The sequence below is a fragment of the Sminthopsis crassicaudata genome, chromosome 1, assembly GCF_048593235.1.
Source record: "Sminthopsis crassicaudata isolate SCR6 chromosome 1, ASM4859323v1, whole genome shotgun sequence".
NCBI lineage: Eukaryota > Metazoa > Chordata > Mammalia > Dasyuromorphia > Dasyuridae > Sminthopsis > Sminthopsis crassicaudata.
In genome coordinates this window covers 3,886,747-3,906,421 of record NC_133617.1, presented here as the reverse complement: position 1 = coordinate 3,906,421, position 19,675 = coordinate 3,886,747, and the positions used below count along the sequence as shown (strand labels likewise).

Genomic DNA, 19,675 nt, shown 5'->3' with positions numbered 1-19,675 from the left:
GAGTTATGTGAGCAAGGACATAAAAGTTGCATTGATTTAGAAAGGATTTTGTCCCTTGCATGGGGTATGTGCACACACGTACTCAGTCTACATGTATGCATTCTGTAATCTATAAACTTCTACTTGAGATACTTTCTGCCTCCTGATTTACATAACTCAACACAATCAAACCTATTGGACAAGAAAGAATGAATGGATAGTGTGGGGAGCTGAGACAAAAGTAAATAGAAGAATGGGGGGCAGGGAGCCCCATGGGGAGGAGATTGATTCTAGTAATCTGCCCCCCATTGAGAGTGTCACCCTTGACTGTACTCACTCAGGCTAATTCTCCTTTCTGCCTGAATGGATCTTCTCACAGGTGCCCTTCCTTTCTGCTACTTCATGTAGACCCTCCTGCTCACTCACCTGAACTTTATAAAGTTTCCTCCTATTTGAATCTCCAGCCTCAAATCTCTGCCCACTCCATTTCATCCTCTATGAGTCACTGAAGTGATTTTCCTACAGCACAGGTAAGACTGTACCACCTCACTTGCCCCTCCTCTTGGAATTCTAGTGCTCCCTATTTCTTCTGAAATCAAATACTTGACTTTTAATGCTCTGCACAAACCTCAACTGTAGTTTAAAAGCCATTCTTGTGTGAGCCTCAGAAGGCCAAATTACTTATGTGGGCCTGGTTTCCTCATCCATAAAACAAGGGGGCTAGACTCCATAGACTCGCTTCCAACATCTAAGTCTATGACTTTATAATAATGTGAACAACAACAGGAGCCCCTTCCTTCTGGGTAATCAAAGGTGAACTGAAAGATGATCTCAGCAAAGAAAATGAGGAAGCAAAATATTAACATTTTAAGGACCCATGGTATCATCCTCTATATTGACTTAAGACAACCAGGAGACTAACATCTTTTGTGTTTTATTGTGAATTTATTTTCTTACATATTTTTAAGTTGTATTTTAATCTGGATCAGCCCATTAGGTTGTTTCGCTTCAATGATTAAATTATTTGGATTTTTCTCCATCATGAGTTCTATAGTATTGAGGATGTGCATTGATCAGAGGGACTGCTTTCCCCCATTAATTATATTCCTAGGATTTCTCTGGCATAGGCTTTCTAACATTCAGTGCATTCAGATGCATTCTCTGATGTTGAGTTAGCATTGTCCAGAAAAAGGCTTTCCCACCACTACTGCATTTGAAAGGTTTCTCTCCAATGTGAATGCTGAAGTGTTGTGAATGATCTGAGTTCTGGAGGAACATCTTCCCATATTCAGAGCATTCATATGGTTTCTCTCCAGTATGAGCACTGCTGTGATTGGTAAGAGCAGACTTCTGAGAGAACGCCTTCCCTCACATGCTGCACTAATCAGGTCTTAGTTCTGTATGAGTTCTCCGGTGCTGAGTCAGGATGGAACTTGTTTGGAATGTCTTCCTACATTCACTACACTCATAGGTCGCTCTCCCCAGTGTGAGTTCTCTGATGTAGGGTCAGCATTGAGGGTGAAAGGCTTTCCCACAGTCACTGCATTTGAAAAGTTTCTCTCCAGAGTGAATTCTGAGATGCTGTGTAAGATTTCCTTTCTGCCAGAATGCCTTTCCACATTCACTGCATTTTTATGGTTTCTCTGCAGTATGAATAATACTATGACAAGACAGACCAGACTTGTAAGGGAATGACTTTCCACACACACTGCACTGATGGGGTTTTAGTCCTGTATGAATTCTCTGGTGCTGAGTCAGATTGGACCTTGTTTGGAATGCCTTCCCACATTCACTACACTCATAGGGTCTCTCTCCAGTGTGAGTTCTCTGATGTATGGTGAGCATTGAGGGCCAAAGAAAGGCTTTCCCACACTCATTGCATTTAAAAGGTTTTTCTCCAGTGTGAATCCCACAATGCCTTATAAAAGCTGCCTTCTGGAGAAAGTCCTTTCCACAGACACTGCATTTGAAAGGTGTCTCTCCAGTGTGAATCCTACAATGCCGTATAAAAGCTGCCTTCTGGAGGAAGTCCTTTCCACAGTCACTGCATTTGAAAGGTTTCTCTCCAGTGTGAATACTACAATGCCTTATGAAAGCTGCCTTTTGCCGGAAGGCCTTTCCACAGTCACTGCATTTGAAAGGTTTCCCTCCAATGTGAATTCTGTAGTGCTTTGCAAGATTTACATTCCGTTGGAAGACCTTTCCACATTCACTGCATTTGAAAAGATTGAAAGGATTCTCTCTACTATGAATCTTACAATGCTTTACAAGAACTATTTTCTGCCGGAAGGCCTTTCCACAGTCACTGCATTGGAAAGGTTTCTCTCCAGTGTGAATTCTGTAGTGCTCTGTAAGTTTTCCTTTCTGCCAGAAGGCCTTTCCACACTCATTGCATTTGAAAGGTTTCTCTCTACTATGAATCTTACAATGCTGTACAAGAAGCTTCTTCTTGTGGAAGGCCTTTCCACAGTCACTGCAATTGAAAGGTTTCTCTCCAGTATGAATGTTGCAGTGTTGAATGAGTTCCGATTTAATGTGGAAGGCCTTTCCACAATCACTGCATTTGAAAAGTTTTTCTCCAGTGTGAATTCTGTAGTGATTTTTAAGATTTATTTTCTGCCGGAAGGCCTTTCCACAGTCACTGCATTTGAAAGGTTTCTCTCCAGTGTGAATTCTGTAGTGATTTGTAAGGTGTACTTTATACTGGAAGGCCTTTCCACAGTCACTGCATTTGAAAGGTCTCTCTCCAGTGTGACTTCTGTAGTGCTGTCTAAGATTTACTTTCAGCCGGAAGCCCTTTCCACAGTCACTGCACTTGAAAGGTTTCTCTCCAGTGTGAATTCTGTAGTGCTCTGTAAGATCTCCTTTCCGCTGGAAGATCTTTCCACATTCATTGCATTTGAAAGGATTGGAAGGTTTCTCTCTACTATGAATCTTACAATGCTTTACAAGACCCTTCTTCTTGTGGAAGGCCTTTCCACAGACACTGCATTTGAAAGGTTTCTCCCCAGTGTGAATTCTGTAGTGCTCTGTAAGTTTTCCTTTCTGCCAGAAGGCCTTTCCACACTCATTGCACTTGAAAGGTTTCTCTCCAGTGTGAATTTTGTAGTGCTGTGTAAGATTTACATTCTGCTGGAAGACCTTTCCAAAGTCACTGCGTTTATAAGATTTGTTTTCACTCTGAATACTGGAATATTGAGTCAGATCTGCCTTCTGACAGGATGGCTTCTCACATGGAGACATTTCAGAGTACTTATTTCCCATATGATTTCTCTGCTGTAGAGTAAGTTTGTAATCCAGGAAGAAAGAATTCCCGTTTTCATTAAATTGCTCTTCAGCATGAATTCCAGATGTTTTAATGAGGTCCAAACCAGAATGGAAAGCTTTCTGACATTTCTTCCCCTCAGAATAGTTCCTCTGTGAACAGATTTGAGTGCACTCTCTTTGGTCCGACTCCATGCTGAAGCTCCTTCTCTGACTCTCACTGTTATGGAGATCCATTACTTCAGATAGTACTTGTGGAACGAAGACTGGCTTTGGGCTGGAGCTTTGGCTGTATTTATAGGATTCAGAGGCTCTGAGTTCAACAGCTTCTGTTTGGATTTCTTTCCCTTGTCTGGAATGTTCCCCCTCATTGTTTTGCTCTTTCTTGAACCTGCCATAATACTCCCAGGCTTTTCCCATCTCAGAGGTGCCAGGGTCATCCCAGAATGATGTCAGTTGGGAAAAGTCTTTCATAGAAACACTTAACTTTGGAGTTGACTCCTTGGTCTGAGGCCTAGTGCCCCCATCTGAAAGAAAGGAAAAGCAGAAATACTTTTTCATTGGCAGAATAAGCTTTGTTCTACAGTTCACTTTCCCCAATATTCCATGTGTTATTAGGACTATAAACATTTCTTCACTTGAATTAAAATCAATCCTGCTGATTTCCACAATTTCTTTGAATGCCCTAAACCTATTCTTTCATATAACCCAACAACATATTAAACGAACATGCAAAAACTGATGCAGAAAATGTCAAATTAATGAAAGCAGGAACAATTGCTGGTTCCCATATACCAACAGGAACAAAATAGCTTAAAGTATTTTTAAAGGAAAATTCTCATCTGAAAATCACTCTTGGGGGAGTCCTGAGACTGTGACCACTGGGTCTCAGAAGAGGAAGCTCTGGGTCACTCTTCCACTGCAGAGTTCCCCCTGGCTTTCCAAAAAGGTAAAAGCAATTCAAAGTTCCACCCACCGAGTGGAGTACTGCTCATTCAGGAAGCACCAACAGAACTGAATCATTTCCACCTGTCCCTACCAAGTGACTCTGGTATAAAGAGACAACATCATCCAAACAAACTAGAGGAGTGGAGGAAAATTACCTCCAAGATCTATGAGAGGGAGAAGGTTCAGGACCAAAAAGGTCACATCCAGGATCACAGGGTGCCCACTTTCAGGGGTTCTCAGACAGTGCCACATACTCTGGCTCACTCACTCACCTAACCAGCAAGCTCTTGAGACACTGTCCAGTGGAATCCCATGTGCTCTCCCTGACTCCAGCTGAGAGATCATGTCCCCATTGGACTCCATAAGACCTAGTCATGAGAAAGTGATGGAAAGGAAGGGTCACCTCCCAGCCCAATCTCCACAGACCCCTAGGAGCAAGCTTGAAAGGCCAGGGAGGCTGTGGAGGAGCAGGTTTGTTTGGAAAGATGCAGAGATGGGATAAATCAGGGAATTGGGATCAGAAAGACAAAGAACTCCTTTAGCCATCCCATTCTGAGGTATCTGGGGACTTTCCTGACTCTAGTCCTTGCCCTGGGACTTTAACAAGTCTCTCTGGCAAGAAGGAACAGAGCTGGGGGTGGGGTGGGGGATCACCCCAGGGAGAAATTAATTTCCAGACACACAAACAAGAGCCCTTCATCCAGGACCAGGGAGAACATGGGCGCCCTGGCTTTGGCCCCTCTGAAATGAACAAGGGCTGGGGTTTCTTGAGAAGCCCTTCATGAGCACATCCTGGGCCCCAGGAGTCCTTCTTACCCAGGCAGACCAGGTTGCTGTAGTTCTCCAGCATCACGTCCCAGTAAAGCTGCTTCTGGGAGGGGTCCAGGAGGTGCCACTCCTCCCGGGTGAAGTCCACAGCCACATCCTGGAACGTCACCGATCCCTGAAACAAATACATTTGTGCCCGGTCAAGGAGGGGGGAGGGAGAGGCAGGGCTCATTCTCGCTCCATCCTAGTTTCAGAGAACATGCTCTGTGATGGGCCAGAACTCGGTGCTTAAAACAGGGATTGCTACAAGTACTAAGTGGAATTCATCAGACACTGCTGTGTAGTTTAGCAGGGCGCTTAGAAGTTCGGTACATGTTCTTACTGTTTAATTTGGCTCCACAAGATCCACCCTCTGACGATATCATTCCGACAGGGCACACAACCTGGGGCAAACTCAGCAGGGCCGGACTGCGCCCCCCTTTGTGGGGGCGGGAGGCTGAAGCACAGCCCTTCTTCTCAGATTCATTCCGTCTTCACCAGCCTCCCGCGGGCGGGCCCGTCCTCCTAACCCCGCACTGAGAGCAAGGCTGCTCCGAGAACTCTCAAGGACGCCCCGGCAAGGAGACAATAAACAATTCGGACCTTCTTGTGGGGACGACGCACTGAGAGCAAGGCTGGTCCAGAGGCCTCCGGAAAAGTACAACATTCAAAGCCATTTTTTCTCGTGTTTAGTTTTTTTTTTTATTTCTAGGACATACACCTTTTCCGGTACAAGGAAAGGCGGTTTTCAAAATTCGTTTTTGTAAGACTTTGAGGGTGCGGCCGTTTCTCCCTCTCCCTTCTCAAGACACCAGCCACCCCACATAGATTACATTTGTGGAAGACTGAACATATATAATCAAAATGTCTTCTTGGGGAAAAGAATCAGGGAAAGGAGAAAAACCACCCACAAAGTGAAAACGCGCCTTTGTTCTGCTCCTCACTGAGGCTACAGAGCTTGTTCTCTGGGTGGGAAGGACCCGGGAACTGCCTGGGATCAGCCCGTGCTGAGAAGAACTAAGTCCGGCCCGGCGGATCACCGCCCAATCTGAAAGCAAAGCCCCGGATGCAGGAGGAGGGTTTTACCTGAGACCCGGCTCAGGAAGGGCTCAGGCCTCGGACAGTGACTGACGGGTCTCAGGGGCTCTGAGGCGGGAGAAAGGGCCCGTCTGCCCTCCAGGCCCCGGGACTCCTGTCAGGAAGGGGGCGGTGCTACTCACCTGGGGGGCCCGGATGAGGGCCCTGGGGGCCCGGATGTCCCTCCTCTCCCCTGCCCCCGGCATGTGGGCTCCCTGAGGCTGCGCCTGAAAGGAACAAGGAGCCAGGAGCGGGTTGGCCTTTTGCCCCTCCCAGCTCCCAACCCTCCCTCTGCTCTGGAGAAGCCCCCAGCCCTCCTGCTCACACAAAAGGGGTGGGGGAGGGGAGGCTAGTCTGTTTCCAGGGCTCTGATCACTAAAGCTGCACTTAATAATTGCCTGCTGTATACCTCCCTCCACTCCTCTAGATTTTCCCTCCCCCTTAACTCCCTGAGAGCCGTCCTGGAAACTGGCTGGTCACGTGGGAGGGGCGGAGGGTGACACGTGGAAGGAAGAGGAGGTGGAGGGAGCTTTTGGGGAGGGGGAACGTGAAGTAGAATAAGAGGGGAGGAGGGAATGTGGGACCCCCAGATCATCCGAGTCAGAGAGGGATTGGGGGAGCGGAAGCGGGAAAAAAGGGGAGAAGGGAAGGCAGAAAGGGAGGAGAAGCAGCAAGGAAGGAGGGGCGGGGCGGTCCCACCAGGACCTTTGCCCCATTTCACCGACCAGACCATGGAGGCCAGGAGAGGGGGGAGAAGCGGGGGAGGGGCGGGGCGGGGGTCCAGGCGCCTCACCTTGCCCAGGATCCAGGATCCGCGCGGCCGCACCGGCGGGGCCGAGAGTTTAATGGCCTCCAGAAGGCTTCCGGAGAGGCCCTAGAGCCACTTCCGAGCCGCGCGGGGCTCACAGGCCGGGGGCGCCGCCATTGGCTGGCTGCCGGAGGCGGGGCCTTCTCGGACGCGGCCCTTCTCCTGGGATGGCAATTGAGGAAGGGGAATTCGCGCTTTTCACACGCCCCTTTCCTACTTTCCTTCCCGCCGCGCCTGGAACTTTGAGCCAATCAGAGGCGCCGCCGCGGCCGCCGTCCCGCCCCCAGGCTCCCTCCGGCGCCCCCTTCACTGCCCGCAGTTTGGGGTGTTCTAGCTCGCGGGGTTTTGTTCGGAGATTCTCGGGGTGGCCGAGGCAGAGTCACGAGGGGAGGGGGGAGAAGGGAGGGGCGGGGAGGAGGGCCCCGGGAGCGAGGGGGCGGAGCCACGGGGCCGCGCGCCCAGGAATTTTCTCTAATGGGGCAGTTAAGCGATACGTGCACGCGTGTCCTGCAGCTTCCGTAACTCGGTGACGTAACAATCCCGTGACACGTAACCACGCCACTGACACTGCGTACGTTCGGGGTCCCTGGTTAACGCTCCCGCCCGGACGGGATCTCGCACTCTCTGAAGCGAGGCCCTGTTGCGCTTAACGGGCTCGCGGACAGCCATCAGTCCCAGCCCGGCCGAGCCGGATTCATCGGGTCAGGGGTCAGCGGCGGATAGAAAGGGACGCGGGAGCTCCCCTCCCCCCCCACTCTTTCTCTCCTCCTATCCAGAAAACCTCTCCCCTCCCCCATCCCCGGCGCCGCTTCTGGCTCAGGTTCCGCCTCGCCCCTCCCAGCAAACCGCGGCCTCAGGCTTTCCCGCCCCAACCTGCACGTCTCCCACAAGCATCACCTTGTGATCACAGCGCCCCCCGCGGTGGGAGGGAGAACACGCAGGTCCTGCCGCTCTCCCCATCGCCCCTCTCTGCGGCCTCCTTTCTACTGCATTTCCTTCCATCTGTTCTTCCAGGCTGCTGCAGCCTCGGGAAGTGCGGCTCTGGACCTCAGAGAAAGCCGGCCCTGACCCGGGGGGAGAGGGAACGAAGCGCGGCGGGGTCAGGAAGGGGCGGGGGCCGCGGGGCGCACGGAAGAGCGGGGTGACCCGGTTTTTATCCCAGAAGCTGCAGTTTCAGGCTTATGAAATCCGAGGTCACGAGTGTCAGTGACTCTGTCAGGTGGTTTTCGCCTCTCGCGGACGCCCCATTTTGTTTCTTCCCCGTTCTGGGTCTCTTTGATGGCTGCCGCTGAACAAGGGACTGGGCTCCGGGGCTGCCCGGCCGCCTCCCTGGTGTGTGTTCCCACGAACTCCCTGAACTTTCCTGCCCTTCTTCTTCAAGGTGAACGTTGTTCCTGCGTTTGTGGCTCGAGCCAGGCACGCTTGCGCCGTTTGCTTGGCTCGGCCTTGAACAAGTAGACCGAGTTAGCGAGAAGTTTGACTTTGTTACCTTAGCCCGGCCTAGCCGGGAACAGCGGGCTTTCCCCCAGTGGTCCAGCTGCCACTGTATTTGTGGGCCAGGCGTTTGTAATTGTTTCCTGTAGTTCTCATGGTAACCGTTTGTGACCCGTAAAAGCTGGAAAATTTCTGATACAGCTTTAAGACAAAATTGATCATCGTTCAACTTCTTTCCTTTTTAGTTACAAGATCTGTGCGTGGGCCATTTTTCAGCATTGACCCCTGCAAACTCTGTCCCAACTTTTCCCCTCCTCCCCCCACCTCCTCTCCCAGGTGGCAGTAGTTCCATACATGGAAGTACGGAAAGTTTCTGTTTCACTTCTTTCTTAAAGACGCCTCCTGAGACATCAACTTTCCTTTTTTTATTTCCTTCAAACTTCCCACCCAACGTGACCCAATTCTCGACCCCCCTCTCTTATGAGGCGGCGTCTTGTTTCCAGTGCCCATATTTGGAACTCGTTAACTCCGAACCACCAAAAAACAAAACAGGAAATCCCACACACCCGAATTTCTCCATATCCTCCTTATTTCAGAAGTTTCTCCAACATTTTTCAACATTTTTGCCTCATCTCCCCGTGTGTATAAATTTAGTAGAATATAAACTAAGATAAAATAAATATGAGGTGTTAATACAAAATAATAATTCAGAGCTTACTTGAGGAGGCAGAAATGATTTAAAGTCTATGTAAAGCAGTTCTCCCTAAAACAATCTGGGTGGAGTTTAGGGAAAAAAATGACTTTCCAGGGTAGTGGGTTTTTTTTTTTTTTTTTTTTTTAACGTTCTATTTTCTTTTTTCTGATGATACACATACATCATTTTTAAATATACCTTTCCCTATGAATCATATTGGCAGAGAAAAAAATTTGAACAAAAGGGAGAAACCATGAGAGAGAGAGAGAGAGCAGAAGGAAAAGGAGAAAGTGAAGAGGGTTTGTCTTGATTTACATTCATTTTCCAGACTTCTCTCTCTGGATGCAGACGGGGTTTTCTATCCAAGCTTTACTGGATTGCCTTGGACCACTGAACTGCTGAGAAGAACCAAGTCTTTCCAAGCTTCATCTCACAATCTTGCTGTTACGTTGTACGATGTATTCCTGGTACTACTTGTTTCACTCAGCCTCAGTTTGTGTAAATCTTTCCAGGCCTTTCCAAAATCATCTTGTTCATCCTTTTTTGTAGACAGTAATGTTCCATTACTTTCAGGTATTGAAGAGCATGCACTCACTTTCCAATCCTTTGCCACCACAGAAAGAGCTGCTACCAACTCAGGTTAGCCCTTTGACCTGATTGAAGTGCAAATACTTCTGGGGCAGAGGCTAAGGAAAGGACAAAAAAGTCCTGGGGGCAGCTTTGTAGACTTCAGTACCAGCCTCAGGAACTTTTGCCCGAAGGCCAAAGGGCAGATTGGACAGATGACCAGGGACAGATGGCAGCACCGGCTAGATGAACTCTGGGCCAAGGTGAGATGAGCAGATCTGGGCCCTGCCTGTGGCGGTGGGTGAGGAGGGGGCATTTCATGCTGGCTGGCTGGGGTCCCCGAGAAAGCGGCTGCTTGTGGTCACTCTCTGAGTCCCTGATTTGGGTTGCAAGGGACAGGGATGTGCTGAAGCTTGCAGCCTCGGGAGACTAGTGGGAACACCCTGGGACTGAGCCCCTGAACACAATTCAGAAAGGAGGAGCTTGACTCAAAGTCGTGATTACAATTTGATTATAGTAATTACCTGAGAAAAAATAAAATGTAAGTAAAACTGAGCAAGCAAAGGAAAAAGAACCACAGATAACTACGAAGATCTGGGCTAGTATTCAGAGGAAGATAGGTTAAAAACAAACAAAAAACCCACTGGTGCTCTTCCTCAGCACTGTAGGACACCCGGCTGGAGCACTGGGTGTCCAAGGCCCGGGGCCAGGCGTCCGGACTACTCCCTGCCTGGGAGAGAGGCCCTGGGCTCCAGAGCCCTGTGGTGGGTCACCCCACAGAGGCCTGTGCTCCTGCAGGAGCAGTCACCGAGGAAGAATGCAGAAATCCGAGTCCTGGAAGCTGCTGCTGCTGCTGAGAAAGTGAGAAACTGACACTGTGAGCAAGGCCAGCAGCAGGGTCCCAATAAAGCCCAGATATGGACACACACAGACGGTCATCCTCCGGCAGCTCTCCGGCTCCTCGGCCTCCGCCCAGTGCTGAACTTCATCCTGAAGCTCTGGCGCGTCCAGTGCCAGCCACGCCACCTCTGCCTCGCCGCTGTTCCCTCCAGAGGAGCTATACCTTGCAGACAGGACACGGCTCCTAAAACAGGGCACAGTGGGACTGCCTTCCGAGCCTGCTCCATTTGGTGCCCTTCCCCTGATAGCAGAAGGCCTGAGAAAGGCTGAACATCCCTATACATTTGGACCAAAAGAAGGTTATAAAGAACTACTTTGGGTTGGAGAGGCTGATGGAAAAAGCGGGCCATGGTTCCCCAGGCCGAGGCCTGTCCCGAAGGCGCTTTTGACTCCCTCCGAGGGGAAGTGCGGGAAGGGGCTGAACGGTTTACTTTGATCCAGGAGCGCTCCCGGGCCTTCTCTATGATCACCTGAAGCTTTTGCTTACAAGTCTTTCCAAAAGATTAATGGATAAGAAATTCGAAGCTAATAATAGAGGTCCAGAACCCAGAGGAAGATGGAGGGAAATCCTCTTCCATCCCAAGGTAACTTAAAAGTTCGGCTTGTCTTTGTTTGATAAATATTGAATAAAGTGATTTTAATTTATCAATTAAAAAATGGGGGTGGGGCGAGGGGCTCAGCATGAAAGGTTTATTGCACCAGAGTAAGAATGGAGCCCAGCCCAGTATATGCTGTCCTAGCAGAAACCGTGTCCCAGGGAAACAGGAGCAGCCTCGAGGGCCACCTAATCATTGGAAGTAGCGGTGATTTTCAGAAGCTACAGATGCCAAAGAAAATAGGTTATTAGGAATGCACACTCTAGTCAGAGTCAGTGCAGATCCCACAGAGTTAGTGATTATCCAGTTTCTGCTGATGTGGATTAGCAATTATGATCTCAGACTAATTCATGGATAAAATAGATCTAATTGACTACTAATATGACTTTTTCATAAAGTTTATTTTGATTAGCAAATACCATAAGCCATGAATCAATGATAATGAAGCTACTGAACCCATGTGCACCAAATGCTATAGCACCCACATTTCAACTTTTCCCCTCCTTCCCCTATCATGATGACTAAGGTCAGACTTCTGAGAGAACTCCTTCCCACACTCGCTGCACTGATGAGGTTTTAGTCCTGTATGAATTCTCTGGTGCCCAGTCAGGCTGGAGTTTGTTTGGAATGTCTTCCCACACTCATTACACTCATAGGTCCCTCTCCAGTGTGAGTTCTCTGATGTCGATGCAGAGTTAAACACCAAGAAAAGGCTTTCCCACAATCACTGCATTTAAAAGGTTTCTCTCCAGTGTGAATCCTACAATGCCATATGAGAGATCTCTTCTGGAGGCTCTATACCAGGTAGCAGAATGGAAGGGGATCTGTGAGAAGATCCATGGAGGCAGAAACGAGATTTAGCCACTGAGTGGCTAGAGTTGAGGGTGATACTATCATTGGGGAGCAGATCTGCTCCCCATGTTCCTCCCCACGAGGCTCCAGCCCCTTTCTCTTTCCTGTGGTAGTATCTGGAGTCATCATATGGGCAGGTCATTTCTCCAGTGTTCTCTATCATTATAGCAACAGCTCTTCAATCAGCAAACCACAGTGAATTGGGCCTTTCCTGTATACCAAGCCTGGGGCAAAGTACTTGAGGGACCCAGAAAGGCCAAAGCACAGGCTCCTTTCAAGGGCATGACTGGGTGCACACTGGATCCCCGGGGAGCAGGTGTGAGGCAGCTGCCTTCCTCCGAGGCTCAGCTTCCAAGCTCCCCTTTTGTAAGGAGCTTTTCCTGGTCCCCTTTAAGGCCAATGCTTCCTCCCCTCCCAATCTTCACACTCCCTGTGCTCTCTTTGTTTCATTTGTATGTTCCCATTTTTAGGTTGTATCCTGATGTATCCACCCTGTGTAGCTCCCCTAAGCTTCTTCAGGGCAGTATCTGGGTTTTACCTTTTTTTTATATCCTCGGTGTTGAACACAGTGCCTGGCATTCAGCAGGCACTAAATAAGTGCTGGTTTTCCTCAATTAACTCAGTCCTGGGGGAAGCCTGACAGGTTATATCTCCTTGGAGACTATCTCTGAGCCACAGTTACTGCTGACTCCCCCCAAACATCCCCAGTCCAGTGGCCTCTTCTCAGATATCTCCTACTCCAACCTCCCCCCTCTTTCTTCTCCTTTCCCTATCAAAGCCTCCTACTCACCTGGGCTTTTTAAATCTAGTAGTCATTCTTGCTTTCTCACTCCTTCACTCCTCCCCTTCCCGCAGTTAATCTGTTGCCAGTACACATCCACATCCACCCTCAGCCAGGGAGAAGCTCTGGGACTTGCCTGCCTGAGGCTTTTAAGCTTTGTCCCTAAGTCCAAGGGCAGAACCCAAAGTAGGAAATGATGTTTTGCAAGTGTTCCAAGCTGAGCTCATAGGACCAAAGGAATCTGGAGTTTCTTAAAAAGCTCATTTTACCTGCTTGAATGTTTTTCCTCCTGATCTGGGGGAACATGTATATCCCCGAATCATCAGCAGTGGACAGCAGGGACTTGGGCTGACACAGGTTGTTATATTGGCCCAAATCCATTTTCTTTCCATCATAATTCTGGGCTTCAGACAGGAGTGATTGTGAAGTGGCAAGTTGATATTAGGCCCATGGCCTAGAATACTTGTGTCCTTGATGTTCTCACACTTGGAACATTTCTGCAGTCCTTGAAGGCTTGCAAAGAGCTGCATGTATTATCCCAGGTGTTCTACACATCAGCTCTGTGGAGTGGGTGCTAGCATTGTCTCCATCTCATGGATGGGGAAAGTCTCAGAACTAGTAAGTGTCTGAAGTAAGATGTAATCTGAGCTTTTTCTAACTCCCGTTTTAAAACTTTTATCCTGACCCCTCCTGTCTGCATCTTGTGTTCACCTTGGGCTATGCAGTCCCACCCTGACAACTTGCAGCTCAGGATGATTCTCTCTGTGCTATCACTGGCCATGAATTACTTGGGAATCCCCTTGCCTTCCCACTTCCACTGCCCCATCCCAATAACAGAGTATTAGAGATGCATAAGGGAATACCAGAGATGGCAAGGGCACGGCAAGCTCATGAGATCCAGCCCTTTTACAGGCAGAAATCCCCCTTCATGAGGACTCTTCCATAGACCTGCAGTTTCCCTGGCCCCAGCAGCCCAACATGGCCCAAGTGACTGTTCTTGAGAAGTAACTGATATTGGATTAGAAAATATAAGATTATAAGAAACTTCAAAAGGCATCCCATCTAATCTGTACTTGAAAGGGAATCCCTATACAATGTCAACTTCCACTTAAAGGCTCAGTGAGGGATATCTCTTCACCTCCAATTTAACTCACTTCATTTCATTTTAGATCAGCTCTAATTGTTGGGAGATTTTCTTCCTGTCATATTGACACCTTCACCTCCTTCATCATTTTTTCCTCTTCTACCTTTCCAGGATCAATCTTCAAACACTTGGAGACATCTTATGCCTCAAGAACCTAAAAAAATTTTTTTGGGCCTGGATATGTTCAGTTCCTTCAATTAGTGGATCTATATTCTATAGCTCCTTAACATGTTGGCCATCCTCCATAACACTCTTCCCCATTAGCCTTCCTGGAATGAAGGGGAATACAGGAGGAAGAGCACTGGAGATTGATTTGGAATCAGCCTGTACTTGATTCTATATTGTGCCTAGAACCCTTTATGTGATCTCATTTGAGCCCCAACCCAATGGTGTGGGGTGCACTGAAGGTTGAACAGTTATGGTCAGAGATTCCTTATTCTTTTGTAACTGGTTCACATTGGAAAGATATTTCTTTTACAGAACATGAGACTTTCAGTTTGATGGTGTTGAATTTGAGGTCATATCTCCCATCCTTTATCTTAACGCGGAGATTCTCTTCTAAACTCCACTTGTAGATTGCAATGCCTGAACTAGCTCTCCAGAGGATCTTGGGACCACCTGAATCCTTGATCTTAGAAGAGGAGTGAAAAGGTGGGACTCTGGCAGATGGTCAAACATGGAATCGTTTATACGAAATTCTCTTTAGGCCTTATATACCCTAATACAAGTATATCACACTGCACATGCAGGACCACATAAACAACTTTCTGTTGTGTGTAGATGTCTCTTTGCCACTTGGTGTCACTCTAATTACAACACAGGTTGTTACAGTCCCCTTTACTTCTCAGGAAGGCCGAGAACCCTTAAAGGAGTTGAGGAGCTGACCCAGACACTGTCGGCAGGATTTCTTTTACTGGACTAAAGAGTCTTATACCTCACCCAGGGTTCCCCATTATCTGTTGTAATGTGCTGTTGTCTCCAGAAGCTGCTGATCGCTCTCTGGGAGGAGATCTGCTGTGTCAACACAAATTTCTCAGGCAGATTCTTCTTCCTGTAGAGAACCGTTGTCTCCAGACAGTTGCCATTAACTGTCGTCCAGAGAAGTGACTTCCCTTCCTGCAGAGAGCCGCGTCAAGCCTGATGTAGAGCAGAGACTTCTCTCTCTTTTATCCTCCCAGAGAATGGGCGTGGGATAATGCAAGGGCTTCTGGGAAGAAGTACTCCAACCAATGAACTTGCTCCTCTTAGAATTCCTAAGGTGTAAACTCTCTTTAAAGGCCTAAACCAAAGGTCTGAGCCAGAGAACTGTCAAGTCAACCTGAGTTCTCACCTTGTAATTGTCCAGACAACCTGAATTCTCACCTTGTCACTGTCCAGACAACCTGAGTTCTCACCTAGTAATCCTAACATCTCCCCCTTTCTTTTGATTTAGAACATAGGATAGTCATGACCTTGAAACATAAATCCATCAATATGGGAGGTATTACACATAATTACATAAATTACATAAGCACATAGTAACATAACATAATACATGCTAGAAGTATATAACAAACAACATGATCAAATAATCATAAATTGAAAATTTATAAATGTCCATTAGTCTCATCTTGTGTTAGGAAGTCCAATGATTCCTGCTGGTTTTTAAAGTTCTTTAACAGTCTTCTTAGCCATGCTCTTTCAGTGCCAGATGTTTCTTAGATTTTCTCCTTTGTTTTGAGGTCTTTCTCTTTTTCTGTCTCTCTCTGATGGACAAGGCAAATACGTCTCCTTGGCACCCATCTGATTCCTTCTCCTGCTGAAGAAATACAAGCAAACCCTCTTCCCCAGGCAGTTAACCTATCTGGTCCCTTCCATTCACCACTTTCTGGATCTCTCCACATCACCTGGCGATTATCTAAGGACAGTGGAGCTGCTCGCACTGGACACTGCCCTTCTGGTGGGTTATAAAACCTGTCTGCTGGAGCCAGTGCATCTTTGTCAAAAATTAGAAAATTAATGGTATAGAGAACTAAATTTAGAAGTTCCCTAGGGCTACCTGTGGCTCCCCCTTTTGTTTTTGGAGGAGTGTCTTAATATCTGTTTCTTCTCTCTACTATTGCCTGCCCTTGAGGATTAAAGGGTATGCCTGTGGTATGTAAAATCTTATACTGTGCACAAAAGTGTGTAAAATGTTTGGACGTATATGCAGGTCCATTGTCTGTTTTTATTGCTTGTGGCACACCCATAATTGCAAATGCTTGTATAAGAAATTCAGTGACCACTCGGGCTGTCTCTTTTGCTGCTGGCATTGCAAATGTGAATCCTGAAAAGGTGTCTACCACGACATGAATAAAAGATAGACGACCAAAAGATTTATAATGGGTCACATCCATTTGCCAGATTTCATTGGGTCTCAAACCCCTGGAGGGAGTGTAGGAGCGTGGAAAGGAAGGCAAGCTGTACAGCTTTTTACTATTCTCACCTTGTCATTGTCCAGACAACCTGAGTTCTCACCTAGTAATCCTAACAATCTGTGGCCCTCTACAATAGATACTGGAAATCAGGGGAAGCCCCATTTGTTGAGCCCAGTCCTGTTCTATAAGCCATCCCCCACTTCCTGGGGACACATCATAGAACAGAGTCCCACCACCCTTCTTTCCTCCCAAAAAATTCTATTTCCCCCAGAAGAACAGAGGTCTAGGATCAAACTCAAGGGGATTCCTATTGTTAGTACGTTATCATTTTCTCTGAACAGGGCCTACAGGTTCCAAACCCAGGGTGATCCCTGGAAGTAAAGAGGAAGGCCACAGATGCTGAAGGAGATGGGGCAGCAGCCTTGTGGCGAGGTCAGTGCAGATGATTCATGAACCTTAGGCCAACTGGCCCCTGAGGAGAAATGTTTTTAATGGTGGACAAGGAGCTCTCCTCAAATTGCCTTATGCCTTTAAGAGAGGAAGTGGGGGCCTCTGGCACAAACTCATTCAAGGAGACTTAGTTTCACCTCAATATGTCGTTTCCCTTGTGCCCACTTCCCTTTTCTTCTAGTCTCAGTCGAGCTCTCTTTCTCTTCCACTTTCTCCTCCACTTCTGCCCCAGCTCCCCACACTATCCATTCCTTCTTTCTTGTCTAAGCACCCAAAAGGTATCCGAGAGACCCTGGTTATTGTCCTTCCTGCTCGAAAAGGACGTGAAATGAACCAGTACAACAGAGCATGATGGTCAATAGCGAATGATCCAAGACTCATCATGAAAAAGGCCATTCATCCACAGAGAATGATTTCTTTTTTCTTGGCTCTTTTCTTTCACAAAGTGACTAACAGGGAAATCTGCTGTGCACGTATAAAACCTCTATCAAATTACTTGCCTCCTCAAAGGAATGGGGGAGGGGAGGCGAGGGGAGGGAAGACACGGGGTACATAATTTGAAACTCAAATAAACAAGGTTAAAATTGTTTTTATTTGCAATTGGGGGAGAACAAACTATTAAACTTTTTAAAAAGGAAACAAATATTCTGGGATGTAGGAAAATGCGGCCACTAACAGACTGCAGGTGGAATAGTTCACTGATCCAGCCATAAGCAATTTGGCCAGAGAGTTATAAACCGGCATTCCCTTCCTGCGCTGCTAGTTAGTCTGCCTCTTAAACTGATTTAAAACGCTAAAAAACGGAAAGAACCTATACATTCCTACATACGCCGCGCGCCCCGCTTCTCCCCCGGACGCTCTGGGCGCCGTTTCCTGCCCCTTTAAGGAGACCAAACCGCCGTCGGGAGCCGCTCCCGCTCTCGGGGAAACTCTTCTTCCGAAGGCTCCGGGGGCGCCGGGACGGGCCGCGCTCCCCGAGAACCTGGGGGCGCCCTCTTCCCGAGCGGGGGCAGGGCTCGGGCGGGACCCCGGCATCGCGGGCGGGCTTTCTCGGACGCTCGGGATCGGCGGGGACTCCTCCTCCGCGCTCCCGCCTCGGTGTCCCCGGAGCCCTCCCTCCCGCGGCCGCGCCGGCGTCTCCTTCAAGCCCGGCCCTGGCGGGTCACCCCGCTCTCCAGTGCGCCCCGCGGCCCCCGTCCCTCCCTGACCCCACCGCGCTTCGGGAACGTTCCCTCTCCCCCGGGTCAGGGCCGCTTTCTCTGACGTCGAGAGCCGAGGCTGCCGCGGCCCCGAACTACCGAGGGAGGGAGGAGGCGGCGGGGGGGTGGGGAGAGCGGCAGGACCTGCGTGTCCTCCCTCCCACCGCGGGGGGCGCTGTGACTACAAGATGATGCTGGTTTGAGACGCGCTGGGAGGGTTGGGATGGGAAAGCCGGAGGCCCCGGTTTGCTGGGGAGGGGAGAGGCGGAACCTGCAGTCCGGAGACTGGAGCGGCGCCGGAGAGGAGGGGGAGGGGTTTCCTGGAGAGGAGGGTTGGGAAGTGGGGGGGAGGGGAGCCGGGCTCAGCTCGGTCTTGCACCCGCGTCCCTTTCTATCCGCCGCTGACCCCTGACCCGATGAATCCGCCTCGGCGGGGCTGGGACATTGATGGCTGTCCGCGAGCACCGGCGCGTTAAGCGGAACAGGGCCGCGCTTCAGAGAGTGCGAGATCCCGTCCGGGCGGGAGCCTTAGGGACTGAACCACAGACCCCCTAATATACTGAGAGTCAGTGGAGTGGTTGCTTCCCAATGGGGCTATTCGCTAGCACGGGTTACTATGTATCAGGTGCCACTGGATCAATGGGCTACTATGTATCCACGGCGCTATTTTGTGTCCCTGGCTTTGCTACATGTCCCGGGGTTATTACGTGTCTGTGCTCCTGAAGCTACATTTGTATCTCTTACCTGCAGGTTACAGAGAATTACTGGGCGCGTGGCCCTGCGGCTCCGCCCCCTCGCTCCTGGGGGGTCAGACTTCCCCGCCCCTCCCTTCTCCACTCCCTCCACGTGATTGAGGCTCGGGCCACCCAGAGAATCACTGAAGGAAACCCCGCGAGCTAGACTTCCCAGAAAAACTGCTAGGAATAAATGGGGGTGGGGGGCGCCAGAGGGGAGCCTGAGGGCGGGACACTGTCAGCGGCGGCGTCTCTGATTGGCTCAAAGTTCCAGGCGCGGAGGGAAGGAGAGTATGTGTGTGAAAAAAGCCAATCCCCCCCCTCCCACAACTGCAGCCCACCGAGAAGCGGCGTGGTCTGAGAACGTCCCGCCTCCGGCCCCTAGCCAATGGGGGCTCGCCCAGCCCAGTGAGTGACAGTGCTGACGCGGAAGTTGTTTCTAGATCGAATAGAAACGATCCAGAGGCCACTGAAATCGCTTTCCCGTTTCTAGGGCCGCGCTGATTTTGCGTACAGAACCAGGTGAGGCGTCTTGGACCCCCGCCCCCGTCCCTCCCTGGCTTCTCCTGCCTCTCCTTGCCTCAGTTGTGTGTGTGTGAAATGGGGCAAAGACTCCCCGAACGTGCGGGGATCGCCCCTCCCCTCCTTCCTTTCGGCTCCCCTTTCTTTCTCCCTTCCCTTTTCCCCTCTTTTTTTACCCCTTCATTTCCCCACTCGCGCTTTGTCCCATTTCCTCTGGACCGAGATGAGGGGAGATCTCGACCGTTGTGGAAATCCAGCAAGGCTTCATGGCCTTGGATTGGAGCAGGCCTGAAGGTCCTTGCACATTGACTCCAGGGCCTACCTGAGTCCCATCCCCGCTCCCCTCTCTGACTTCCTTTCCTCCCTCCTCCCGGAGGCCGCGGGGCCCTTATTGGCAGCTTCCGTTTCTTGGCTAGTTTAGAATGTGAGGCCCTCAGCCCGTGAGGATGATGGTCAGTGGGGGAGGGGCGGTTGTGTTAGGGATTATTTAAAGTGCCAAGCCTGCCCCCAAAGCTGCGCCCTC

The 19,675-nt window shown here is 49.5% G+C and overlaps 2 protein-coding genes across 7 annotated transcripts in view; one reads left to right on the top strand and one right to left on the bottom strand.

Annotated features, from left to right (window-relative positions):
* Positions 1 to 19,675, top strand: part of LOC141556266 (uncharacterized) — a 111,725-nt gene that overhangs the window by 21,985 nt on the left and 70,065 nt on the right. For 4 of the 5 annotated variants that reach the window (XM_074290234.1, XM_074290208.1, XM_074290225.1 and 1 more), the window contains exon 1: positions 18,267 to 19,152. The exons of the other annotated variant lie outside the window; for it this stretch is intronic. The gene's annotated coding sequence lies outside the window, so the exon portion shown is untranslated. Of the gene's footprint in view, positions 1 to 18,266; positions 19,153 to 19,675 lie in introns of those variants that run through there. 5 annotated transcript variants of the gene reach the window in all.
* On the bottom strand, positions 898 to 8,423 carry LOC141556328 (uncharacterized). 2 transcript variants are annotated; one of them, XM_074290290.1, is made up of 6 exons: positions 7,781 to 8,423; positions 6,869 to 7,045; positions 6,219 to 6,302; positions 5,008 to 5,134; positions 4,464 to 4,559; positions 898 to 3,770 (listed from the first exon to the last, which is right to left on the bottom strand). In XM_074290290.1, exons 3-6 carry the CDS (start codon positions 6,279 to 6,281, stop codon positions 1,612 to 1,614), a joined length of 2,445 nt encoding a protein of 814 aa, XP_074146391.1. In that variant the 5' UTR covers positions 6,282 to 6,302; positions 6,869 to 7,045; positions 7,781 to 8,423; the 3' UTR covers positions 898 to 1,611. The 2 variants fall into 2 exon arrangements, with proteins under 2 accessions (XP_074146391.1, XP_074146399.1); XM_074290298.1 differs by lacking the exons at positions 6,219 to 6,302; positions 6,869 to 7,045; positions 7,781 to 8,423 and adding an exon at positions 5,342 to 6,199.